Here is a 25,222-nt window from a genome sequence, read left to right on the forward strand (position 1 = left end):
CAAACCAAGAAATCATGTAAATTATAGACTCCGGACACAGCCGAGGTTGGCTCTGCTATAACAGCCTTCAAATGGAACAGCCAGACGCTCGATGCTGCTGTCCTGCAAATTCAGATGTCATTCCGAGGCCTCGATCATAGCCTCGGGACGAGTATACGTGCGTAGTTGACAGTAGGCTTTAAGCACGACGCCGCGTCCCTTGATATAATATCAGTAGCTATTATGATGGTCTGGAGTCTTGACTACTAATTAATTGTTTCATTGCTTTGGCCTAGACTAGCCGTTCCGGTTTTTCCCGAGTCGACCTTTTGTTGCCTGAATCGGAAGGCTGCAAACCCTAACAGCCTGTATACCAGCCTAGCTGGATGCACTGTGCTTAGTCCTGCTTACTAGTTGCTGCTGGTCTCTTACATTATTACATGCTATACAGATCAGCTGGCTAACTAGTCTAGGCTTCGAGCAGCCGTGCCAAGTCTTTGATGCTGGGGCTGACGCTGTCCATGCTTTGCAATGTTCGTAGGCTAGCTTGTTGCGCAACGGGGATGATTTCCTCGAGTGTCTTTGACTTGTTCTTCTCGTAGGGTCTTGCGAGGCCTGCAATGACCACCCCGAGCAGCGTGTCGCCTGCTCCATTCACACTCACAACCTCCTGCTCAGACAGTACCGTGTCTGGTGGGAACAACCGCATATACACCCCGCCCACCGATGCATCGTCACTGTCTGCTCGTGATATGATATATCGCGCTGTGTCCGGGGATGTCAATCGAGGGTCATCGCGCGGAAGAAGCTGTGTCAGCAAGACCCCCTGATGGCCGAGCTTGGTCAAAAGACACGGAAGGAATGGAAGCAGTTGGATGCTTTGTTGAGGGATGCCAGCATCTACTAATGCCGCTGATGTGACAGAAACGAGCAAATCACGAGACCCAACACTGGACAGGTTGAGACTATTGATGATCTTCCACCATTCAGGGCTGTCAAACAACCCACTTGCACGTGCCGCCGAATACATCGACGTCAATTCCAGGCCGTTTGGTGCGGCGAGGTCGATTTTGTGAGAGGGAATCGTGTCAAAAGGCCCAATCACAGGAGTTTCGCCTGCTTTGTTCTTGAATAGCCTTGTCGCTTTGGCAGTTGATACAGGCTCAAAAGCAACACGAGAATTGACTTTCCTGGCTGATAGAGCCCATTTGTTGAGCACATCAGAGCTCCAGTTTGCATCCAGAACAACCCAGTTGGGTTGCATCCGTGCAAGTAGAGGCTCCCAGAAGCCATCAAAGTTGAGGCTGCTCTCTGGAAGCTCCATAATGCCCATATCTGCCATCGCTACAAATAGATCCTTTTTCGCATCGTTAACAGCAACATACTGAGCTGTTCTTACCCCTTGTGAAGGGGATAATGCCTGAACACCCTCAGTGCTTAACTGCTCATTTTCCAGTGCAGCAAGAGCTGCCTTGCCACTCAAGTCGTCCGCGACTACACTGCAAAACACGGTCGTACTCCCCGCGTAGCTAGCAGCAATAGCAACGTTGTGTCCGACGCCACCCAAGCTCTGTCCAATCGTAGCCGGATTGGATGTATGCTGAGCAGGGGAAAAATCCTTGCTGCGATCGCCGATAGGAGCAAAATCACATGAAAAATCGATAGCAAGAGAGCCAGCTACTAAGACATCTGCTTTCTTGATGTTCCTGAGCGTGGAATTTGTTTTAATCTCTGTGTATGTTGGAGTAGAGTCTACCGGCTTTAACCTGTGCGAGTAGATACAAGAACCATCAGCAGAGCCTCCTGCGGTAAGAGCTGACGTAGCTCACCGATCGACTAGCCCTCCACCTGTCTGTTCCAGCTTTGCTAATTCCACCGCTACCTTCGTTGCGCGAGTCACGTTCGACTCGATAAGTGCTCGATTTGCAGAAATGCTCGAGCCACCACTTAATTCTTTGATCTTAGCAAGGACGAAAGGCGTATTATCGCTCCCTTGGAACCCTTGGACCTCTGCCAATCTTACTGCCTCATCAATGACTTTGTCCATTTCAGCCTTTGGAACAGAATATTCTTCCGGCACAGGGTTCGCGAAATGAATTCCAGATGATATTCCCAGCTGGTTTTGAGCATCTAAACTGAGTTAGCGTTGCATTTTTATGATTCAGATACGGATACGTCTGTAATCTTACATATAATTGCTGCTGCATCATATTCATTTTCTATCACCTTCGGGCTGCGCACACCACTGTCTCGTGTCCAGAAAGCTGGAAAATCAACGTTGCCCTTCCGGCCATCAGCAAAGGTGCCTACAAGAACCCCTTCAGTCTCAAGGTATTCAAGTGTCCGGGGAAGGTCTAGGAAGCTTTTGCATCCAGAGCTGATTACAGCGACCGGAGTTCGTCCGAGTTCCGTTAAATCGGCTAATGTACCTTAGCAACAAAGTCTTGATAGCCAGTGCATTTATTACCTGATATGTCCATTGAAACTTCTCCTCCACGGTGCACGCCACCTATTGATATTAGTTTGCATCGTAGTGTTTGGAATGCACATACCCAGGCCACCAGTGCCAAAGACTTTGATACCAGCCAGATGGGCAAGTATCATGGTTCCTGCAATAGTGGTGCCGCCATGAATAGGCTTGCCCGAAAGTCCCTATTCAGTTTAGCACTGTAATTACCATGCCTTCAATATACATACCAATCCACATAGATAGCCAAGATCACGCCGCGAGACCTTCAACGCAGTCTTGGACTGGGCGGTAGCAGCTATCTCGATAATCTCATCCGAGTTTAATCCTACGCGAGCCACGCCATTGAAGACGGCAATTGTGGCAGGGACACCACCATTAGAACGAACCACAGACTCCAGAAGCGATGCAAGCGCCACATTATCGGGGTAAGGGAAACCTAATTGATAATGAATGGGTGGTCAAGCAGGATGTGGCAGAGCAAGCTTACCATGTGTATATATGGTAGTTTCCAGAGCTACTACTGGTTTCCCTGTGGCTATCGCATCCGTCACCTCTTCAGATACCCGGAAAAACTTGCTGTTGGCAAAGTCTGAAGCCTTTCCAGAGATGCGTCTCCCGGCGACAGGAGAAGAATGTATTGTTGACCTGGCGCAGAGCCGGGCTGCGGTCTTGAAGATTGCCATACTGGAGTACGACAGTATATACGCAATCAACCAGGCATAGTACAATACAACAGCAATTGTTATATGGACATCAGCAGGAAGTATATCAATTGATGATAGTGTTGAGTCACGGCGCGGAGTGCGCCAAGTGGCCGAAGCGGCTGCCGTACAACGCAGCTGGAGGGCCACCTAAGCTCCTTCCTAAGAGAACGCTGCTGCACCCACGGTCAATGTCAATCCACTTTCTCTCTGCCACCATCTTTTTTTCTGCGTCGCTGGCGTCCACGGAAATAATAAGAGAAACAATTGGCATCGTCACGCGGTCCGACAAAGACCCATTGCGGTCACAATGAGGTTCATCAGCATCGCCGCTGGGGTGTTGTCCACCTGCGGCATACTATGCGCCGCCGAGCCCAGCATCGCAGCTACTCTGCCTAGCAATTTCAAGCCGCCACAAGTATTCAAGCATACGAATCTGGTCCGAAACATAAACCTTGAGAAGGGCTATGCCCGTGAATCGGTCAACGTGGTGGTGGAAAATACGGACAAGAAATCACAGAGCGAGTACTACATATCGTTTCCCTCCGCTGTGTTCGACAGCATTGGAGGCTTTGAGGTGCGGAACAAGCAGTCGCCTGAGAAGGGAAGCTTCCCGGTGACAGCTTCCCGAGTTGAGGGTGACAGGTGAGTGTTTGGTTTTTCAGGTTATCAACTACTGTCGCTAATCCACAATGCGTGAACAGCGCCCTGCACTACTATAAAGTCACCTTCCCTGAACCGCTCGCACCATCTGCACAAATCACCCTTGGAACGTCATACTACATCCTTGGGTCGTTGAGCCCTCTTCCTAAGGCCATTGAACAAGTCGATCAGCAGTTCTTGGTTTACAACGCCAATGCCTACGCCCCCTCTGCCTACCAAACCGAAACCCAGAAAACCAAGGTCAAATTCCCAAGCTCGAACGTCCCAGAATACACCACGACGTCGAAACTGAAGTCTGGAAGCGACCCTGAGAAACAAGGAAGCAGCTACACATATGGACCATACAACAAGGTCGGTCCAGAAGCATCCTACCCCCTCACTTTCCGCTTCGAGGCCACCAAGCCTGTCCTAGCTAGCTCTCTTCTCGAGAGAGATCTCGAAGTCTCTCACTGGGGTGGAAATCTCGCCGTTGAGGAGCGCTACTGGTTGCGGAACGACGGTGCCAACCTCTCCAAGAACTTTGACCGTGTCGACTGGGCTCGTTTGTCATTCAACACGCATCTGCCATCGCCTGCATTGAAAGAGCTCAAATACCCATTGAAACCTGGTTCTGTCGATCCTTACTTCACCGACGATGTTGGAAACGTATCAACTAGCCGCTATCGCCCCGGCAACCCAGGTCGCGAAGCTCATTTAGAACTTAAGCCCCGTTATCCCGTTTTTGGAGGATGGAAGTATAGCTTCCGTATCGGTTGGAACAACGCATTATCCTCTTTCCTCCGCAAGGTCGGCTCTGATTCTTACGCACTCAAGGTTCCGTTCATCGAGGGACCCAAGAACCCCGAGGGCATTCAATATGACAAGGTAGTCGTTCGAGTCATCTTGCCCGAGGGAGCAACGGATGTTCGTTACGAGTTGCTTGACGGGAAATCCCCCAATGGTCTCCCCGATGCGTCCCAGTTTACAGCAAACATAACGACTCACCGCACCTTCCTGGATACCCTTGGACGAGCTGCATTGACCCTGACGGTTGACAACCTGTCTGACGAGGCGAGAGATTCACAACTAGTGGTATGCTCTTCTTTCTTTTTCTTCTTTGTTTCATTATTCAAGATACTGACACATCACCCACAGATCACATACAATTACCCCTTCGCGGCCGGTCTCCGCAAGCCCATCACCATCACAGCCGGTATCTTCGCTGTGTTTGTTTCTGCATGGTTCCTTGGAACCCTCGACGTGAGTATCAGGAAACGATAAACCCACAGAAAAGGAATGTCCGATAGAATGATACACTTTATCTGTAGTTCTTGTTTTATATATATGTTCTATTTCCTTATCTCGAATCGTGTGAGTCTTCCCTTATTGCTACATGTAGTGGAATGGAGTGAAAAATTCATAAATACCATACCTTAGCTTTCTTTTTTGTACCAGTTCCTCGAAGTAATCAGCCATTGATAAATACTGTACTTCAAATATATCAAGCCTGTAAATAATGTCGATACTGAAACGAAACATTGAACAATTGATTTCTTGAATTAGTACTGGGCTGCACATATTGATACCGACAGTAATAGTTATTCCCAATCTAGAATATGAATATATATATATATTTTTTCCTAGCCATAGATACATCCTCGTCAATAATTAATTTATACGATAAAAACCAACCCCGCTAGTGATTCGGTTCAATGATATACAAAAATACAATCGAATCCCTCCACACATGCATGTACAACACAACCACTCTCCCCCAAAAAGAGTATCCGAAATTATAGCTCTAATCCATGATGCAAAGAGCTATTCCCCATCTCCCCTCCAACCTGTCCTTCCGGCACCGTCAACCCACCATGTTTCGCCCTGAGAATAAAATTCGCCAACACCGCCCCCAACAGTCCCAGACACAAAAACGTCGGGCCGAATTTCTCGTGATACACACGCTTGACATCCCGCCGTTTCCGGATCTTGTCAACCCGCCACATGTACAGCACCGCACTGTAGAGTAGAGATAGCGCCGCGATGATGGTGAAGATCCACGCTGAAACGAACGTGACGTAGTCGCTGCTGAAGTTTAACAGTGTTGCGGCGATTGATCCGATTAGAATGGAGAATTCGAGCCAGGAGAGGAACGTGCGTTCGGCCGCGAAGTAGACTTTGGGCTCGACGCGGATGGGGACGTGGATGCCTATATTCAGTTAGTTGGTTTGGTGACAATGTGGGAAGAAAGGGAGGCGGGGGGGGTGGTGCTTACGTTTGCCTTTGGGGGCAATGAATCGTTTTACTGTGCGTCTCCCTGTTCCGAGAATCGTGATGCCTTGGGTTCCCTCGTCGGGCATTTGCGTGGCGATGGGTCTGGGGACTAGGGTCTTGAGGACCTCCCAGGTGATGTGTCCGGTGCGGCGGACGTACTGGCTGAGGAGGGTCCGGTAGTAATAGATGCCTCCGATACGGCGTGCCTCTTCAAGGATGTCCGAGTAATCGTCCTCGTCGTCGGAGTCGTAAATGGGGTAATCTTCGTCGCCGGCAAGGAAGTCTGCGCCGACGCGCTCCTCGACGTCTAGTTCGTTACCAGGGGCCTCCTGCAGCAGTCCGTTGCGTCCGTAGTTGAGGACAGCCCCGTTGTTGATGCCGTGGTCAGTGCGGATCCCGTTCGTACGAGCCACAGGCCCGTTTTCCTCGTCCGATTCATCATCATCGTCGTCTGGGTCGTCTGTCGTGGATATACTCGTGCTTTGGATAGGTCGTTCAATGCCGTATTTGTGCGTGACTGGTTTGCGGATATCAACATCCATTTGTGGAAACCAATATGGTAGAAGGTGGATCTTGTCGGGGAACAGAGTAGCGCAGCCGTGGATGAATTTGCTGAATTTGGGGACGGCCTCGACGAGGTGGCTGGCGGTGAGGTCTCGGATCCATTGTGGTGGTTCCTGTCCAGCCTGGGTTTGCAGCTTCACTTCTAGAACGGCGTAGGGAAAACGGTCGATGTCGCCGGGAGGGAGTTGGGGGAACGGCCAGTCAATGCCGATATCCATGCGGCGCCAGTTGTCACCAGCTCGTTTCGTGCCGTCCAAGTTGTCTTCGCGGATCATGCTGAGTTCAGTATCCAGGGAAATACGAACGCGGGCATCTCCAGGAAGCTGGAAGGCGGTTCGGTGGTAGAACGTGCGGCATACAGGCTTCAGTCCTCGGTCGATGACTCGATACTGGATTTCCTTGGCCAGTGCTTCCCAGTCGGCAATCTGTTGCTCTGACTTTTTGCCCTCCTTTCGCATCTTTTCAAAGACAGCTTTGACGCTCATTTGGCCAGAGAGGTATGCATTCACGTGTTTCTCTTTCATTGGGAAACGCGCCTTGACTGACTTTTCACCTGTCCAGTCTTCACGATGTGTCTTTCGCTCGACGAAAATCTGATCATTTTCCATTCCTCCATACCATCTCAGCCGGATGGCTTCTGCACCTTCAGTCTTCTTGAGACGACCCTGGTAGAGCTCCCATGTCTCCGGGTTGTCGTAATAGATCGAGGAGATGGCCGAATCGTTTTCTTCAAATTCTTTGCTGGGGTTGAAAACAAGTACAGGAAGATGCTTTAATCATGTTAGTTATGGTACGAATAAGGGTAAAGTTACACACCTTGAGAACAATCAATTTGAGTTCTGTAATGTTGTCTGGATGTACCCAGTACTTTGTGGTCTGGCGGACGAAGTTCTGCTGACCACCGCCAGCAGCCGAGTCACCTTGGATTGGATTGCCCTTCGTTCTGACGAGGTCATAGAGTCGCGACAACTTCACTACAAAAGCATCGTAATTATCTTTGAAAAAAGGCTTGGCGTTGAGTCGAGCTGCAAAAACTGGTTTGAGGTACCACCTTGTTTGTTTCTATCACACACATCAGCCACAGCTGAAATACTCCATTCGACGGCACACTTACGTCATGTTTCTTGATGATTTTCTGAAAGCCAGTATAGTTCAATTGCGTGAATTTGGCCAGGTCATGAACGTCGGCGATAATATCGCTCAGGTCGGCTTCCAGAAGCAGGAAATCCTCGTCGGTTGGCCGGTCAGCAGCACGACGGGTATCACTAGGGGAAATCTCTAGACGGCCGACAACATCATTGACCTCGCGCTCGCTGGCCTTGATGTGGCGGATGATTTCTTCACTTTTGATTCTTTGAAAGGTAAACACCTTGTCCAGCTCGCTCTCTAACAACGACACGAAGCGCTTCTCGTCGTCTTCTGTCCAGGGTCGTCGAGCTGGCTTTGGGTTGGCTGGAGTAGGTTCTGTCACATATTCGGTCTTGAGGGCGTTCTTGAGATCTTCATAGGCGATATAGTGCCACATGTAGTCCTTTATCATGGACGAGCGGAGCTGCTCGCCGAACCTGGGTCACAAGGTGAGCTTGTTGTTGCTGTGCAGAAGCATGGGAGGAGCTTATCAGGGCTACAAACTTACTTCATTGTGGGCAATTGGCGCGGTTAATTGGCCGACAAAGATATCCCGACGTATGAGCTGCTCCCGTGGTCTCTGGAGCGGAAGCAGTAATGTTGAAGGCAACAGGATGGTTATCTGATTACGAGTTGCATCACAAGAGAAACGGCCGAAAACTCCGAGATTGGCGCGGGATACCGCCTGTGATAAGCTCTGGAGGAGAACCAATCAAGGAGCACAGCACAATTGCAATATTTACCGATGAAGAGCACTAGCCATGGTCGACGTCGACAGTAATGAATCCACGAAGTCGAGCAGAAACGAAGAGGAGTAGAATGTTGGGCGTGAGGAGAGGGAATAGGTCGCCGTAGCTAGGTCGCTCTAACGGTGGATCCACCGGCTGGATCCTAGGTTAATTTAGTACTGGCCCAACGGGGCGATGACGCCGCATCTGGGTTTTTTACAGTTTTTTCACGCGGTGGTTTCACTTCTAAAGTTTCTACTCAGTAACTACTGCTGCCTCGGCGATTGCTCACCAATTTTTGTGTATCGACTGCCTGATCCTTGAGCAGGTGTTGTAGGCAATTCTACGGCCGGTTCGGTCTCGGCAAGTGACATGTTCGACATACCGAACACGGCAATCCGTCTTCTAAATTCCTACATTATTACGACTTACATAAATGAAGATTGCGACCCCGCACCGTCGCCACTGGTCGGTCCTAGCTCTCTTACAGCTCCGACTGTGCCATACGGAAATCTCCGTAGTCTGGCCAGGGCTGTGGTCTCCAAGTCCAGGCTCTGAATGCGCCTCTGTCCTGCCACGGCCTGCGCATGGTGCGAACTACGGCCAATGACGCCGAGCGAACAGTGCACAGCTTCACAGAATGCTGTTCTCAAGACTCTCCCTCAAGTTGTAAAGGCAGTGGATGGCGATGCATCGTGTTGCCATGGAGTATGCACACCTCTGCTGTGATTCGCCACAGCTTCATTTAGGGGTCCTCACTGGGCCAACCAGAGACGGCGAACGCCTCACGTTTTCGCCGTGGTAGCTGATTCTTCAAAACGGCTAGGCAGGAGGGGCAATACGCAGGGAACTAGGATCTTGGAGAGCTCTTCTATTGGCTGGATCGTGCATGATAGTGGGCCCGATATGCACTAGAGTAACTAATTGATAGTCGATGCTCGGCCTGTCCAATGACGTGAATCAATGACACGCTGAAAACGGAAATAGACATTCCCTCTCTACCATTGGCCAGCAAGAGGAGTATATCAGGTGGAGTATATCAGGTGAAGCTCGTGACACAGGACTAATCTTATGGATAATATTAACTAGAACGACTAAAGCGACAAGTGGTGGTAGTAAGTGATAATAGTGATCTCGCATAAGATTCGTGACATTCGAAAAGACCCTGCGCCATTCTCCTCATTGACTAATACCCTAACATAAAACGGAATGCATCGTGACAAAGGGAAATGCTTTACATGAGCGCACCTCCAACGCGGCGGATAGTTCGTCGGATGCCCTCGCCAACAATGTTGACGAGACCCTCTGTTTCGAGCGACCGAACGGCGTTATGAAACTCACTACTTTCTATGTCCACTGTGCTCTCCTCGGCAAGTCTCCGAGAGACATCGTTCCAGCGAGGCGGAACACCCTTGGAGCCCATCTCGTCCACTACACTCAGCAGAGCCTTCTTCAAATCTTCACGACGACGACGTTCGCTGGCGCTGGTACCCTCAGTAAGCAAGCCCATGTCAATGAGGCCGGTGCGAGAGTCGGTAGCCGCCTGTTTGAGCGCAGATCGGATCAACCGCACTGCTTCATCGACGTCGTCCGCCGTCACTTCAGTGGAGAGTCGCATGCGAGCATGAGCCTCTGATAGACGGATCATGGACTCCAATTGACGCGTTGTAGCTGTGATACGGCGGTCCGTAGCTCGGATATCATCTCCTAGCTTTCGCATAGCAACGTAGGCATCGATGAGTGCGGTTGCTGCTGGTTGAGTCAGTACAGGATGAATACTGGTTTTGGCGTAGGTGATGTAAGAAGTGAGAAATTCGATGGGCTGTAGCAGTGTCAGCAAACCTGCAGCATGTCTATATCACCAGTCATTTAGTCACTTACCAGAATTTCCTCCCGACTGGCATTCTCAGGAGCGTCTTCCAAATACATGCCAACCAAATGTTTGGCCAATCGGCGATCTTCTTGTTCGTCAACACGGTCAAGAACAAGATAAACCAAGTCGAATCTTGAAAGTAACGTCGGAGGGAGATCAATGTTCTGCGGAACCGACAAGTTTGGGTTGTACCTGCTTCCGATAGGATTGGCAGAGGCTAGAAGACTTGTTCGGGCATTTAGAGTAGTGATGATTCCTGCCTTGGCAATCGATACAGTCTGCTGTTCCATAACTTCGTGAAGTACAGACCGAGTGGACTCATTCATCTTGTCAAACTCGTCAATGCAGCAGACGCCTCCGTCTGAGAGCACCAACGCACCGGATTCAAGAACGAGCTGGCGAGTTTCAGGATCACGAGTGACATATGCCGTCAGACCGACAGCAGAAGAACCTTTCCCACTGGTGTACACACCACGAGGAGCAATCTTGTGGACATATCGAAGGAGCTGGGATTTCGCAGTGGAAGGATCACCACAAAGAAGAACATTTATGTCACCACGATAGCGTGGGTTTCCCCCCTTTTGGAAAGTTTTATTGGTGCCTCCAAAAAGTTGGAGCAAGATTCCCTTTTTCACATCGTCCATTTCGTAGAGACTTGGAGCCAAAGATCTGGCCAAAAGTTCGTAGACGTCAGGACGCTGAGATGTCTCCTTGATTTTCTGCAGCTCCTCAGCAGTGATCTTTCGCACCTGCTCTGGATCCCCTGCTGCTTGCTCAGAAAGTTCTTGCTCAACTGTAGAGGCATCGATGCCAAGTTTCTTCTTGTCGACCTTCTGGATGTGAAGTACATCCACGTATGTTTTAAAGAGCGTCTTCGTTGTCCGCTGGCGAGGGTTGACACGAACCGGATTGCATCGGAAAATTCCAGTTACTTCCACACGGTCGCCTGCTTTGCAAACATCGACAAGCTCGTCATAAGCGCACAGTGATACCGAATGTGGTGTCTGGCCGTCTGGAACATTATCGGGAGTCTCTTGGAGCTTGATAACTTGTTTGTCTGCAAAGACGCATCGGTTGTGAACGAGTTGCATTGAATTAGGACTTTTGCATTGCGGCCGAGAACAAACGGTGGGTTCTTGGATTTTGCCACGATCGATGTCAATCCGAACACTATGGTTACAGATTTGGCAAGCGAAGAATGCTAGTGTGTAGTTAGCAAAATATTCTCAACAAACATAATCCACTGGTGTATCCTTACCTTCTTTCATATCTGGAATAACCGGAGTCGTACGAATGACCAGGCCCTTGATGCTGATGAGCTTATCCATGTCTGCCAGTAATAAAAATGGTTAGTGGCGAGCTTGATTTGTTGGTATCAAAGATAAATCTTACCAGCTGGGTCTAAATCTCGCATGTTGACAGACTTGTCCAGCCCGAAAGGCAAGACTTTATACGTCTTCAGATCGACTTGCTCTACCAAGTCAGGTATCTCGGGAAGCTGACCACGCCCAGCATCACTCAAAGCATCTGAACTGGGTACTAGCGGTGCCGAACTATCTCTTGTTCGTGGTTGGTTCCTCTGTGCTTGAGTTCTGAGGCTCTCCATTTCTTTTAGAGCTAATTCAACCATGACGTCTTTGATCGTCTGATCCATCAGAGGAATAATTTCCTGAGGATAGGCATGGAGTTGGTGCCATAATTTCAATGTCGAAGGATAGGACTTCAGGTTCCTGGCGTCCAAATTGAGTCCTGTGACACCCAGCTTCCGCATATTGTTTAGCATCGTGATATATTCCTTTTCTTCGGCAGCATCACCCAAAGCATGGGTGTCGTCTTCGGTTGATCCGTCAGCCCACATGCGGTATTTTCGTGCATAGTTGTACAAGAAATTCTTAAAGGCAGACATGGAATCCTGAATCGAGATGTTCGTGCCCCAGATAACACGGGTGGAGCTACCACCAAGTGCATCAGCTTCTGAGGTATCGGGGTTGACATTAGAAAAGGTGGCGTCTGACTGGGGTTCGCTCTGGTTGACTGGCATGCCATTTGCATCCACGAATACCCTTCGGCGACGGTTCGGTGTCGACCCAAAGGCGTCGGAATGAATATCTCCCCGACGAGAGGCATTGCGAGAGTAACCGGATAGCTCAGGACGAGACGATCCAACAAACAGACCGCTGCTGCTGCTGGGGATGTCGGAGCGAATATCTTGAAGGGTACCGTTGCGTGGTGGGCTAGAACTGGACATGTAGCGAATTGGAGACGAGTCTGGGAGCTGTCAGTCTTGAATTTGTGAAAGATGAAATCTACGTAGACTATGAATATTGAACTAACCTCTTATGCCGAGTCTGTTGCCTCGGGGTGTGGTATCGCCATCTCCCGTAATGGAGGATCCCCTGATCGGCGAGCTGGCGTCCATAGTCACTTCTTGAGGTTCATTCCGTGTACGCACTGGCGATGAAGATTGAAACATCAAGGGTGATGAAGATGGCACAGCTTCTTCACCTCTGATGCGCCTGGAAGCGCGGGGAGTCGCCTGCGAGCCGGCTGCCTGCGATTGCGGGCTGCTGGCGGTTTGTTGAGTGCGAGTCGAGCGAGGTGTCGAGGTCGCTGAGTCTCGTGGTGGGCGACCACGACCACGACGAGCAGCTGGGGACGACATTTTGCCAAATCAATGATATCGCTGCGACCAACGGTGTTGTTCGGGTTGAATACGGAAGATGCAGAGACAGGCAAAGAGTCCCTCTGGTCTTGTGTTCTCAGGGATTTCGGGTGGAGCGACGCGCCCGGGACGCGCACCGCGTTAAGTGGTTTCCTGTTTGGGCGAGCGCGTTCATTACGAGTCATGTGACTTAGTGCCGCTCACATGATGAGACTAATCCCGATCCAGAATCTTGTGTTTACGTCAGGTGACCAATCTGTTCGAACTCGAGAAATTGAAGATCTTGGCGATCTCTGTGATGTGTCAAACGCCAAATCCAGAGCCCCAAACACAGACGTCACTGGGCGATACTCGAAGTGGATGTCGGATATGAATAGCATATAGCCGCCACTGCTATATCTGCCTCCCAATTGAGATGCCGCCACACATTCTCGCATCGTGAGGGTAAAACAAGACAGCGCGTGGAGGGCAGGTGATTGCCCAATCAGTGGCCGCCGATGCGAGCCAGGATGGAAGCCACAGGCGCCGGCCAATGCGCCTAGTGTTTCGCACCGGGCCCTAGCGCCCGTTGATGTCATACTGCTTGTTGCTCCATGGCCAAGGTTTTGTGCTACTCGAGAAACTTGGTTGTTGTTGAGGGTAGCGAGCGCCAATTGCTGGCCTCCAGCTGGCTTTGGTTTGGCTAGACACCAGTTTCGACATTATTAGAACATCTGGCTGTTCTCTGCTGCTTGTTTTTCTCTACTCACGCGTTCAGCGATTCATTATCTGAGAGCAGGCCATCTCGGACGGGAAAGAATCAACAGTTTATCTGTGAAGAATCCCCCTTGTCTGATCTTCCACACTACTGCATCCAATTTCTTTTTCAATATCCTTCTACTTCTTTGACGTGGTATATTGTCATTGTTCTCGTCTTGGTGCGCCTTTGATAATGAAATCCTTTTGATCCTTTGTTGTTCCTCGATAATCCCCTATATATGCGCTGGAGGGGAACGTAGTAGGTCTACGGATTGTGACAACATGGGGAACAGCAGCCTTAGTGATGCTCTGACAGGCTCCAATGGAGCTGGCCATAGTAGTCAGGGTATTTCTCTCAAGACATTTGTGGCGTCTTTGGTAACAGCCATCATCGTCTTCGCTATTGAAACACTTCTATTTCTGCTCCTGAAAGACAGGCTCAAACGGATCTAGTATGTTAGCTCATCCCATATAAACGACTACGCAGACTACGCAGGCTGACTATTCTCACTTTCAGTCAACCTAGGACGTATCTCGTGCCAGATCGCGAGCGAACGGAAGCACAGTCCCCGGGTCTCTTCCGATGGGCCATCGCTGTATTTCGCACGTCCAACTCGGAATTCATTCAAAAAAGTGGCCTGGACGCGTATTTTTTTCTGCGTTACCTCCGCATGCTGTTAAAGATATTCGTGCCGCTCGGTTTATTTATATTACCTATTCTGATACCGTTAAATAAGGTGGGAGGAAAGGACTTTAATTTAGTCGGTGATACCAACAGCACACGATGGAATGTAAGTGGGCTGGACCAGCTTGCATGGGGAAACATTAAGCCGGAACACACGAATCGCTATTGGGCACACCTGGTTTTGGCAGTGCTTAGCATCGTCTACGTCTGTGCGGTATTCTTTGATGAACTTCGCGGTTATATTCGACTTCGACAAGCGTACCTCACTTCACCTCAACACAGGCTGCGGGCTTCCGCTACTACAGTCCTTGTCACTGCCATCCCAAAGAAGTGGTTAACAATAGAAGCTTTGGCGAACCTCTACGATGTTTTCCCGGGAGGAATTCGGAATATCTGGATTAATCGAAATTTTGACGAATTGAACGAAAAAGTCAAGTTACGGAATCAGCTAGCATTGGCACTCGAAGCTGCAGAAACCGAGCTGATTAAGAAATGTAAAAGGGCTCAATTGAAAAAAGCAAAAGTCGACGCCAAGAAAGCCGGAAAGAAATCTGCAGATGCGACTGCTAAAGAGCAGGAGGCAAATAAACGAGCCACAGATATGGCAATGCAGTCTGGTATCAGCTCGGGTGATCCCCATCAAATCGCGCACAATCTTCATGAAGCCTTGGAGCAGAGTAAGCAATCACGCCAGAAAGAATCGCGTCGTAATAAAAAAGGCCTCAATAATGTCATCGGCCATGGTGCTAATATTTTGGGAAAAAATGTCGTCAAAGGTCTTAAAAAGGTTGAAAATGGTGTCAATAGCCAGCTTAGCCGAAATCCCGGTTTCATCACCCTATCAGAGGACCAAAATACTGCGACCGGTGACAATCGAATCATCGATGGTGTTGGCCCTGGTTATTCCTTTGCCCGCACTAGCCAGGAAAGTGATGCAGCATCTGCGAAATATGCTTCCGAGCATGTCGTAAGATCCGATCAACAGTCTGGTGGAGAAGACAGCATTGGCGAGCAACATTCCTCAAACCGACCGAGGTGGAAACGGAACTCATCGTCTAATTCTAAGTTGAGTCTGAGAGTCGATAAACCCCCACAGCCCGACGAAGTCCCCTTGGCTCCAAATGCCGCTCCTAATGCCGCTCCTAGTCAACCGGAAGAGCGTCCCAAAAGGATGTGTAATTCAAGGTCGAATAGTGAAAGTTCACTTGGAAGTGAAAACGATAGTGAACCTGACGGTGGTTCATACCCTGTCGCTTATAACGAAGACTACGAGGATCAATGCGGTAAACCACTATGGAAAAGTTATGTTCGACAAAAAGACCGAGAAACAATGCGGCTACCTATTTTTGGCTGGACCTGGATGCCATCTTTACCTTTGATTGGTAAAAAGGTCGACACCATCGACTATTGTCGAAAGGAGGTTGCTCGACTAAATATCGAGATTGAAATTGATCAACAACACCCTGAACGATTTCCTCTTATGAATTCGGCCTTCATTCAGTTTAACCATCAAGTTGCAGCCCACATGGCTTGCCAGGCCGTCAGTCACCACATTCCGAAACAAATGTCACCTCGAGTTGTAGAGATTTCACCCGATGATGTCGTGTGGGATAACATGTCAATCAGATGGTGGGAGAGATACCTGCGAAGTGGTGGAATAATAATTGTTGTTTGCGGCATGGTGATCGGCTGGGCAATCCCTGTTGCCTTTACTGGTGTTCTTTCTCAGCTTTCTTATCTGGAGGGAGCAGTGTCATGGCTGGCTTGGTTATCCAAGCTGCCGTCGTGGTTATTTTCTGCCATTCAAGGTGTTCTCCCACCGCTTTTCCTCGCAATTCTGATGGCTCTACTTCCTCTCATTCTTCGCTTCTTGTCAAAGACCCAAGGCCTGCAAACCGGCATGTCTGTTGAACTAACTGTCCAAAACTATTTTTTCGCCTTTCTCTTTGTCCAGGTGTTTCTAGTCGTGGCTGTTGCGACGAGTTCATCGACGATTTTGGATACAGTGGCAGACATAACTAGTTGGCCCCAGATTCTTGCTACAAACATACCGAAATCGTCTAATTACTTTTTTTCCTACATGATTCTTCAAGCCATGTCAGTTAGCGCGGGTGCCCTCGCTCAGATATTGGGTCTACTGAAGTGGTTCGTGTTAGGGCCGCTTTTCGACGTTACAGCTCGCAATAAGTGGGTGCGCACCACGAACTTGAATACAGTAAAATGGGGTACATTCTTCCCAGTGTACACTACCCTAGCATCGATTGGTACGTCTGCACTATGCTCCTTGACTGTGATTTAAAGAATTAGCTACGCGGGCCTCACCCAAAAGTAGATTGACCACAGTCGTCATTCATTTTCAGGGTGAGGGGTGCCCCGGTAGGTAATTCTTACAAGGTCATAGGAGTTAATCGATATCCATACCATATATAGACGCTGACATGACTTAAGGACTTATATATCTCGTGATCGCACCTTTAATTGTGATATTTAACACTATCACGTTTGGTCTCTTCTGGTTCGTATACCGATATAATACACTTTACGTCACCAAGTTCCGCTTCGATACTGGTGGTCTTCTCTTTCCAAAAGCCATAAACCAGCTCTTCACCGGACTTTATGTTATGGAATTATGTTTGATAGGTCTCTTTTTCTTAGTGAGGGATGATAAAAACACGGTTGCTTGCCAGGGTCAAGCCATCGTCATGATCGTTGTCTTGATTCTCACCATTGGGTATCAGTACTTTTTGAACGAAGCCTTTTCTCCGCTCATCCGGTACTTGCCCATTACCTTGGAGGATGATGCCGTTCGTAGGGATGAAGAGTTCGCTCGGGCTCAACGGATCCGCCTTGGATTACCTGCTGCAGATGACGATGCTTCAGAGGACGGTGAAGAAGAGTTGTCTGAGAGAGGAAGCGAGGATGTCGCCGATCATACACAAATCGAACTACAGAAGGTCACGGCCGCGGGTGGGAGCCAGAAGCATAGCTTTTTAACTAAGAATATTAACATGATAGGAAACGTTGGGAAGCGAGTCGCCTCTAAGCGGGTTTCTTGGGCAGATCGCTCCCGAAATCACCGTTCGAAATATTTCGGTGTAAATGCTGGCCATAATGCACCGGGCATCCAAGACCTGCGAGAAAAATTAGCTCACGAAGCCGAAGATGCAGAAAACGCTGGCGAGCGCACACATCGAATGGGCCGTGCTCTTTTCGCTGGTATTCATGATGAATTAGAGGACTTGACGCCAGACGAACGCGACCAACTGGTGCAGCGAGCCTTCCAGCACGAGGCATTGCGGGCTAAACGTCCTGTGATTTGGATTCCTCGTGATGATATTGGCGTCAGTGACGATGAGATCTATTGCACACAGCGGTTCAGTAAACATATCTGGATTAGCAACGAGTACCAGGCCCTGGATGGCAAATGTCGGACAATATTCAGTCGCAGCCCACCCGATTTCTCTGAAGTTGATTTGATACAACTGTAGCGGAATCATCATGGAACTGTTTAGGTCTCACGGATGACATTCTTGTTTCATTTCATTGCGTGGATAGGAGTTATCGTTATTTTGACTCATGCCTTTATCTTTAGCGGTGCCATGCATGGCGTGTATTATTGGAAATATCATAATTAAAAATAAAGATACCCTAACCCTGAATAGTAAACTCCGCTCAAGACATGACCGCCTTATTAACATTAAAGATGAAATTCCATAATATTAATCCATATACTTGCAAATAGGCAAACGGTAGTTGTCTACCACCCAGTATCGCCGTCGCACACCATTCCATTCACCTTCGAGTTGAGGCACAGGAATATCCTCCCACTCGACATCAAACCCCGCCTCAAAAACATCCATCTCGACCACTTTCTGATATACATCGTAACTAATCTGCCTATCGGCACCCATCCCATTGAAAAAACTCCACTGTCCAGCCGTCCCCAGAAGACCAATAACTTGCTCAGAGAGAAACTCGCGGAAATCGGCATATGACTCGGCAAAAGTGTCGTAATAGATTGCATCAAACATCTCTCCTTGTTCAACCAGTGTTGGCAGAATATCTTGCCATCGTCCTTCGTGGATCACCACTCCGGGTGTCTCATGCCACCCCTTCCGCTTCATTTCAGCAACAACTTCGCCATGTGCTTCGACGATGTGGTGCACGCTGGGCTTTTGGTCTTGGAAAAATCCATCGACTATGCCCATTCCGTGTCCAATGTTCAACACCCGCAACCCCTCGGTCGGAAGCAGCTTGCGCGCGGTCTTGGCCATGATGTCTGACTCCCAGGCCATCATCACTCCGTTCTGGTCATTGTCGAGCAAGCGATCGTTTTGGAAAGTCAAGTTTGACTGTAGATATCGGTTGTTTGACACATTAGGTTCAGCAGCGGCGGCGGTTGTAGTGGTTTCAAGTGTATTAGACTCAGATGTCTCATTTGCACGCTCTTCTTCATCTGCCGCCTCTCCCACCTCTTCATCATCATCATCATCATCCTCTTCAAGCTTTTCGTATCCTTCCATGTAATTCAACAGCAACTCCGCGCGCACTCCCGCGTCGACCATGAGGTCATATAATTCCTTCAAGCCTAACCTTCTCGCCAAACAACCCGGAGTTTCATTATTCTTATCCAAATCATTCCAAATCCCGCCTTCCTGCAGAAGAAATTTAACCATATCTCGCGCCGCAGCCAACAATACTTCATTCTCAGATAGTGTCTCATCCGCACCCCCATGCGTGCCATTCACGCCATTCGTCGGCGCTGACTCGGTCGCTTCGTCGTCATCTTGCTCGCAAGCCGCAATGGCTGCGTGTAAGGGCGAAAAGCCTGTTTCGGGGTCCTTTACATTGACGGGATTTTCTGCTCCGGCATTGTTTGATCGGATTAATTGTCGTAGTTTGGGGATGTCGTGTTGAGATGCGGCAAGGAGGATTTCTTGGATGTCAAGATCGACGTCGATCGTTTCGAAGTGAATGTCTGTGTCCGTCATAATGAGGACAAATGATGGGAATTATGAGATGTGTTAACAGACGACTTTGACAGAGACTCTAATTGGTCCGGTAAAAGAGTAGTGTGTTCATTTAAGATTGCTTAGCTCTTTATGAAAAAAATCGTGAAGCTAGTACCGCGGGGTCAACCAAATAATTTTTTATCTTATCAGCAGAGTCGAATTTCCCCATAATCAATCATGGACAACATAAAGTTGACGTTCGGAACACTTCAAACGTTGTAGATGGCCTGCCTATGAAACATGACCTTCTAATGAGCTGAAAAGACGACTACATAAATTACTAATGTAGATAGATATACATTATTTCAGAGAAGAGAAAGGAAATCATATTCCACTCCCGTATTAACGAGATTGGTAGTACTGAATTAGCACCAATGGGGTACACTATTTATACATGATGTGATTCCATGCAACCGACCAGAAATAACACTTATATTTTGTTTTTTCGCAAGAGAAGTAGAGATATTCAAACACGCAATTAGCTGGGTTTTGATTTTCCTTTTCAATCAATGAGCGTCTTTACTTGTCGTTTTCAGCGTTGGCATTGAGATTCAGGCCTAGGCCTTGAGTGTCAAGGTAAAGTTTGTTCTTTCCAGACTCTTGAATAAGTTGAGCAATGTTCCGGGCGTTCTCGATACGACGCAGCTCGACGTAGCTCTTGCTCTTTTTGATGGCGTCACCAATGAGTTCGGCAGAGCGGGCTTCACCCTGGGCTCGGACAACTGTGGCTTGCTTTTCTTGACGGGCCTTGTCAACCACGAAAGCAGCTCTTTGAGCGTCTTGCTGGGCGACTTGTTTGGCTTCAACGGCGGCGGTAAATTCAGGCGAAAATGCAAGGTGCTGAGGCAGAACGTTAGATCGGTTACACTTGTTATATAGGGAGTAAAGAAAACGTACAGTCAAGGACACATCATCCAACGTGATGTTAAAGCGAGCTGCACGCCTAGCCAGGTTGTCACGAACGAGACGAGCGACATTCTCACGCTGCGTAATCAGCTGACTGGCATTGAACTGAGCAACAACACTCTTCAACACTTCGTTGACGATAGAAGGCAAGACTCTTTCATCGAAATCCTTGCCAAGTGTTCGATAAATTTGAGGAAGGGCCTCAACTCGTGGTCGGGACAAGACACGGCATGTTATATTAACCATTTGCAAGTCCTTCGTTCCGGTCAAGGACGCGACATTTCTTGGCTTTGCGCGGACATCGTAAATGATCGGAGTTTCGATCCAGGGTAAGCGAAGATGTGTTCCTTTGGCACGAAGAATCATGAGTATAATAGATAATCGGTTTTGGCGTGGGTCTTTGCATACCTTCACTGTAGATGTCTTTCTTCACTCCGGATAACCTCGAATACTTGATTGCTCGGTGACCACCGTCAACTAGTCCACAGGCACGGTCAGCATTTAGACTTCACGAATATAGCTAGATCAGGAAATAAAAATGAATATATCTCACCGTTGAATAGAGCGGTTGACAGAGCGTATCCTCCAGCCAGCAACACAGCAAGTGCCACAGTTGGGCCTCCAAAAGGCGAGCCTCCTCCGAATTTGAACCCACCGCCGCCACCGCCCCTAGTGCGGTTCTGCAGAATAACCTGCAGCCTCTCCCATTGTTCCCGCGGACTGCCGGCCATGATGTTTGATGGAATGTGACGATCTGAGTGTGACAGAAGTGAGATCCCAAGCTTTCGCTGACGGAGAAGTTAGACTGGCTGGTGCTGTCCCAACGCGGCTTAGCGTAGGCGGAGAAACTGGGCATTACTCCCGCAAGCTTCTTTCTCCCCACACGACACCTGCATAGCTTTGCTTTTGCGCGCGTGGGCTGTGTTTCTTGACAGTAATCGCATTTTTACGCTTCGGTTGCAACTATATTGCCATTGGCGGTTCTCGTAATTGACAAAACAGACAGATCCCGCCCATCATGGCTCCAGGAACTGGGAAGAGCGTGTTTTTGGGAAACATTCCTTACAGTGAGTCGGCACTTGGCCTTGATATTGAATGTGTACTAAGCTATGTCTAGATCTTACCGAGGAGCAAGTCAAAGATATTCTCAGTACAGCTGGGACAGTCACAAAATTTCGGCTCATGATGAACCCGGAGACAGGAAAGCCTAAAGGATACGGCTTTGCCGATTTCGCAGATGCCGACGCTGCTGCTTCAGCCGTACGAAATCTGAACGACTACGAGATTATGGGAAGAAAAATCCGGGTGGACTGGCCTCATAACAATGAGAAGGACTCGGTCCCTGAAGACTACTCTGAAACACAGCAGCCATACCAACAGCAGCTGCATCAACAGCCAAATCCCAGTTCTCTCCCTCCTCTACCGCCAGGTGTAGAAATCCCGCCACATCTCGACTGTCCAAACGCAATTTCACAAACGCTGTCACAACTCCCACCGAACCAACTCCTTGATGTCCTTTCACAAATGAAGTCCTTGGCAGTCACAGATCCTGCGCGGGCAACAGAGCTTCTCAGAACCGCTCCACAATTGGCATACGCCATCTTTCAAGCCTTACTTCTTATGAATCTTGTCGACTATAACACGCTTGGCGCTGTGGTCGAACAAGCATCACAGCCAGCAGCCCCTGTGACAAATCAACCGTATCAACCATACGGAGCTGTCCCAGCACAGGTTTCGACGCCTCCTGTCCACGCCACACCATTCGCACCGCCGCCCATGCCCCAACAACCAGCCGCAGTACCTCAACAAGTTCCAGGACAGGAAGAGCTGCTACAACAGGTGTTGAGCATGTCACAGGCACAAATCGACGCACTTCCGCCTATGGAACGCAACCAAATCCTTCTGTTACGACAACAACTCCTACAAGGTGGCTTGCGATGACGAACTATATCTCCCCGCAAGACTCTTTTTGTAATTTGTTTCTGGGATCATCTATCTAAGCATCGTATAAACGGAAAATGGAACGGCGAACTGGCGCAAGTTTGGCTGTCTGATCAGGATATCTTTTGTTTTTCACGTGTATTTATATCAATAGCAGATATCAGCTTTGGATGCACAGTATCAATACCCAATTGTTTCGACAATTGCTTCGACATTAACAGTTCAATTAAACGCGCCACTGACTCGTGTTGGTGACTGTGATATTTCTCCAGATTCCTATGAAACTATTTTTGTCTACAACAGTCTGCACGTGGGGAGGACTAACTTGTCTGGTACTTTCGTACGGTGCTGCGGCTCCGGCGAGTACAAAACTAGACCAACCACTAGAAATGGAAATTTGACCCCAATGACTTGGTAACCTTCGAAGTAGTCTCTTTGCAAGAAAGGAGAACAAGTTCAATTATTCAGCACTGATGTATAAGCGGCTTGCCGCCGTAAGGAGCTACAGCGGACAGCCAAAATACACGTCAAAAGAGACATGCAGTAAGACACTTCATATTATCTATTAATTGTTTACATTTATCTCCTAATTAGATAGGATTAAATTCTATTTTAATATCTAATAGCTAGTCTTGTAACTAGCTATAATAACATCTAATGAAATATTACACTATTTTTTTCAATTAGAAATAAACTAATAAGATCGAGTGAGTAAGATTTGATAGCAAAATTTGTCAGAGGCACGAACTCTTGAGTCGGATGCACTGGATACCAACATAGCAAACAAACAGACGAGAAAAACAAGTAGTCGATCACATCACAGTTTCACCTAATGACCGCTCAGGCAATCCTGTATAACACACGGAAACATCATTTCCACCAGAATTCTTCTTTGCTTTCATTCCTTCATCCTCTCTTCCTCTATCAATCCGAATCTTCGATGTGGTTGTGATAGTACGACCAAACTGCTGGTGAAAGATATATCATATCTGCTCGTTAGCAGGTACAATTAGGCTTATCCTCATCCATTGAAAAGATCTGAAATCTGGGTTTGTGATACGGCATCGCTCTGGGAATAACGGTTGCGTGTAGTCATTTCTTAACGATAATGGTTGTCAGTAAATACACGAAGCTCGCAAACAAGGTTGTCGTACTAGAGACTTTCTCGTTGAGCAGATATCTTCCTAGGCGCACACATTAAACCGATTAAGAAGAGACAGGCGCTATCGTCGTTTACATCTCATTATCAAGTGGCTGGATACGATATACTTCATGGGGAAACTTATCATGAAGGCTGTAAGAAAGTTGGTTTTTTCAATATCAATGATAATATGAATTTAAGTGTCTCCTGATGGTATGTCGCTATTGAATGGTTGATTGTGGACAACATGATGGTTTTCAATGTTCTTTAATAGACCGACCATTTCTTATAAGGTACAACGGAACCGGCCCGTAAGGCTTACCATCATCAGGTTCGGTTTCCCGTAAACGTCATATTACTCGCTTCACTTGGTCCATTCCATATTGAGAGATTGCTCTATGATATACGACATGAAAACCGCATTGCTCATATGCCACCTCTTGAGACACTCTCGTCATCCCAATCCCTTCAATCATAGAGCAGGTTATGGGAATAGTGCCAAGAGCACGAAGATGTGTTGTGTTATTTTGGACCCAGTAATTAGTTGCTGAATACCTCCGAGAGATAGAAGCAAATAGAAGCAAAGATTGCACACACCCAGTGCCTTATAAAAACAACGGATGGTGCCCCTATCCATTTTCGAGTGTATCATTTGATAAAGTTGGACAAGGAGTATCTATTCAACCTGCTCGATATCTATGATAGGTTTGCTAAGGAAAATAATCCAGTTGTATTCAAAGCGCATTACTCTTGGTGCCGATTTCTTCGGCCTGCTTGCTGCTGATCTCGATCGATACAAACATCTCAGATGGAGGTATCCATGGAACGGCATAAACACCTTTACCTTTAAGGTTAAGTAACATATCAGCTACTGCTTTCAATGTAACGCTTGAGGAAGCTTTTGTAACATTATGCTCTTAAATGATTACATCGTCGGTCTATTAATTGACTCCAGTCATGCACAAAAAGAAAACCCCTGGACGGTTTTTTGAGGAACCCTAGGCGGCTAGTCTAGAATGAAATCGATATGTTCTATGCCACTTCAAAAAAGAAATTCTCTAGATTATTGATGATGGTGTTTTATTTGATTTTAATAGGAAGATTAGAAACTGCAGGGTCACACTAGAAGCTACCAGAGGAGTTAGTTCATTATGTCTTGTAGCTGGCCAACTGGACACATGGAAATATTAACCATGTGCACAGCGACCAATGTCTACAAGTGACTGAAGATGGAGGTAGGTCAACTTGCGAGATATTCAAAGGTCATTTGACAGACAATCTGCCTTTTCCAATCGGACAGCAGTCTCAAGTTGCTCCTCCAGTCCGCGAAAATGCGGTGTGGCAGTCTTGATGACCTCCAGAGAGTGACCATTCTATCGATGATTGGAGAAAGGACGCGGAATCAATGGGTTCAAGCCTTGCCACAGGACTAGCAATCAAATTACCTATTCGGGAAGCCACATATGCATCAGGGATTATTTATGTAATAAGTCGCTAAAGGGGGGCAAATGTTGAGCCTCATCCAGCGATATGTGTGTTATCAAAGGGAAAATGCCAGCAGCTTGGTTGTGCAATCAAATTCATCTCTTCTTCCGAAGGATCAGTATAATTAAACGATACTTGTTTATTTTACGCTCGATTCGTGCCATTTCTTTCAGGCATTGCTTCACGAAAGCAGCAACGGTTCAAATCAACTAATGGCACCGCCATCCTCTTCTGTGTCATCGTCGTCACCACCGTCGCCACCACCTCAGACACTGGATGGTCGGTATGTCCGTCCA

At 48.1% G+C, this 25,222-nt stretch overlaps 8 protein-coding genes across 8 annotated transcripts; 3 read left to right on the forward strand and 5 right to left on the reverse strand.

The window, feature by feature from the left end:
- Nucleotides 1-448: 448 nt before the first annotated feature.
- Nucleotides 449-3,132, reverse strand: BGW36DRAFT_421346 (IdgA domain protein; the record flags this gene model as incomplete). Its single annotated transcript, XM_046219549.1, has 7 exons — nucleotides 449-1,745; nucleotides 1,809-2,109; nucleotides 2,169-2,399; nucleotides 2,447-2,488; nucleotides 2,532-2,631; nucleotides 2,677-2,885; nucleotides 2,937-3,132. The coding sequence occupies 7 exons, from the start codon at nucleotides 3,130-3,132 to the stop codon at nucleotides 449-451; spliced, it is 2,376 nt and encodes a 791-aa protein (XP_046077376.1).
- Nucleotides 3,133-3,293: 161 nt separating this feature from the next.
- Nucleotides 3,294-5,341, forward strand: BGW36DRAFT_456353 (putative oligosaccharyl transferase subunit). The gene is made up of 3 exons (XM_046221920.1): nucleotides 3,294-3,795; nucleotides 3,855-4,884; nucleotides 4,948-5,341. The coding sequence occupies exons 1-3, from the start codon at nucleotides 3,461-3,463 to the stop codon at nucleotides 5,071-5,073; spliced, it is 1,491 nt and encodes a 496-aa protein (XP_046077377.1). The 5' UTR covers nucleotides 3,294-3,460; the 3' UTR covers nucleotides 5,074-5,341.
- A 244-nt stretch (nucleotides 5,342-5,585) lies between these two features.
- Nucleotides 5,586-8,268, reverse strand: BGW36DRAFT_421348 (putative vacuolar transporter chaperone; the record flags this gene model as incomplete). The annotated part of the gene is made up of 5 exons (XM_046219550.1): nucleotides 5,586-5,998; nucleotides 6,065-7,397; nucleotides 7,444-7,689; nucleotides 7,742-8,192; nucleotides 8,264-8,268. 5 exons carry the CDS (start codon nucleotides 8,266-8,268, stop codon nucleotides 5,586-5,588), a joined length of 2,448 nt encoding a protein of 815 aa, XP_046077378.1.
- Nucleotides 8,269-9,717: 1,449 nt separating this feature from the next.
- On the reverse strand, nucleotides 9,718-13,018 carry BGW36DRAFT_286650 (putative DNA replication licensing factor Mcm4; the record flags this gene model as incomplete). Its single annotated transcript, XM_046210435.1, has 5 exons — nucleotides 9,718-10,305; nucleotides 10,365-11,557; nucleotides 11,615-11,686; nucleotides 11,749-12,624; nucleotides 12,691-13,018. 5 exons carry the CDS (start codon nucleotides 13,016-13,018, stop codon nucleotides 9,718-9,720), a joined length of 3,057 nt encoding a protein of 1,018 aa, XP_046077379.1.
- Nucleotides 13,019-14,038: 1,020 nt separating this feature from the next.
- On the forward strand, nucleotides 14,039-17,929 carry BGW36DRAFT_421350 (uncharacterized protein; the record flags this gene model as incomplete). The annotated part of the gene is made up of 3 exons (XM_046219551.1): nucleotides 14,039-14,208; nucleotides 14,274-16,705; nucleotides 16,890-17,929. The coding sequence occupies 3 exons, from the start codon at nucleotides 14,039-14,041 to the stop codon at nucleotides 17,927-17,929; spliced, it is 3,642 nt and encodes a 1,213-aa protein (XP_046077380.1).
- Nucleotides 17,930-18,160: 231 nt separating this feature from the next.
- BGW36DRAFT_285141 (putative arginine N-methyltransferase) lies at nucleotides 18,161-19,432 on the reverse strand (the record flags this gene model as incomplete). Its single annotated transcript, XM_046210290.1, has 1 exon — nucleotides 18,161-19,432. One exon carries the CDS (start codon nucleotides 19,430-19,432, stop codon nucleotides 18,161-18,163), a length of 1,272 nt encoding a protein of 423 aa, XP_046077381.1.
- Nucleotides 19,433-19,972: 540 nt separating this feature from the next.
- On the reverse strand, nucleotides 19,973-21,090 carry BGW36DRAFT_392548 (putative prohibitin; the record flags this gene model as incomplete). The annotated part of the gene is made up of 4 exons (XM_046217709.1): nucleotides 19,973-20,293; nucleotides 20,351-20,706; nucleotides 20,768-20,836; nucleotides 20,913-21,090. The coding sequence occupies 4 exons, from the start codon at nucleotides 21,088-21,090 to the stop codon at nucleotides 19,973-19,975; spliced, it is 924 nt and encodes a 307-aa protein (XP_046077382.1).
- Nucleotides 21,091-21,377: 287 nt separating this feature from the next.
- On the forward strand, nucleotides 21,378-22,300 carry BGW36DRAFT_284429 (hinge domain of cleavage stimulation factor subunit 2-domain-containing protein; the record flags this gene model as incomplete). Its single annotated transcript, XM_046210235.1, has 2 exons — nucleotides 21,378-21,426; nucleotides 21,477-22,300. The coding sequence occupies 2 exons, from the start codon at nucleotides 21,378-21,380 to the stop codon at nucleotides 22,298-22,300; spliced, it is 873 nt and encodes a 290-aa protein (XP_046077383.1).
- Between the last annotated feature and the right edge of the window lie 2,922 nt (nucleotides 22,301-25,222).

The sequence above is a fragment of the Talaromyces proteolyticus genome, assembly GCF_021365285.1.
Source record: "Talaromyces proteolyticus strain PMI_201 chromosome Unknown BGW36scaffold_1, whole genome shotgun sequence".
NCBI classification, from domain to species: Eukaryota; Fungi; Ascomycota; class Eurotiomycetes; order Eurotiales; family Trichocomaceae; genus Talaromyces; species Talaromyces proteolyticus.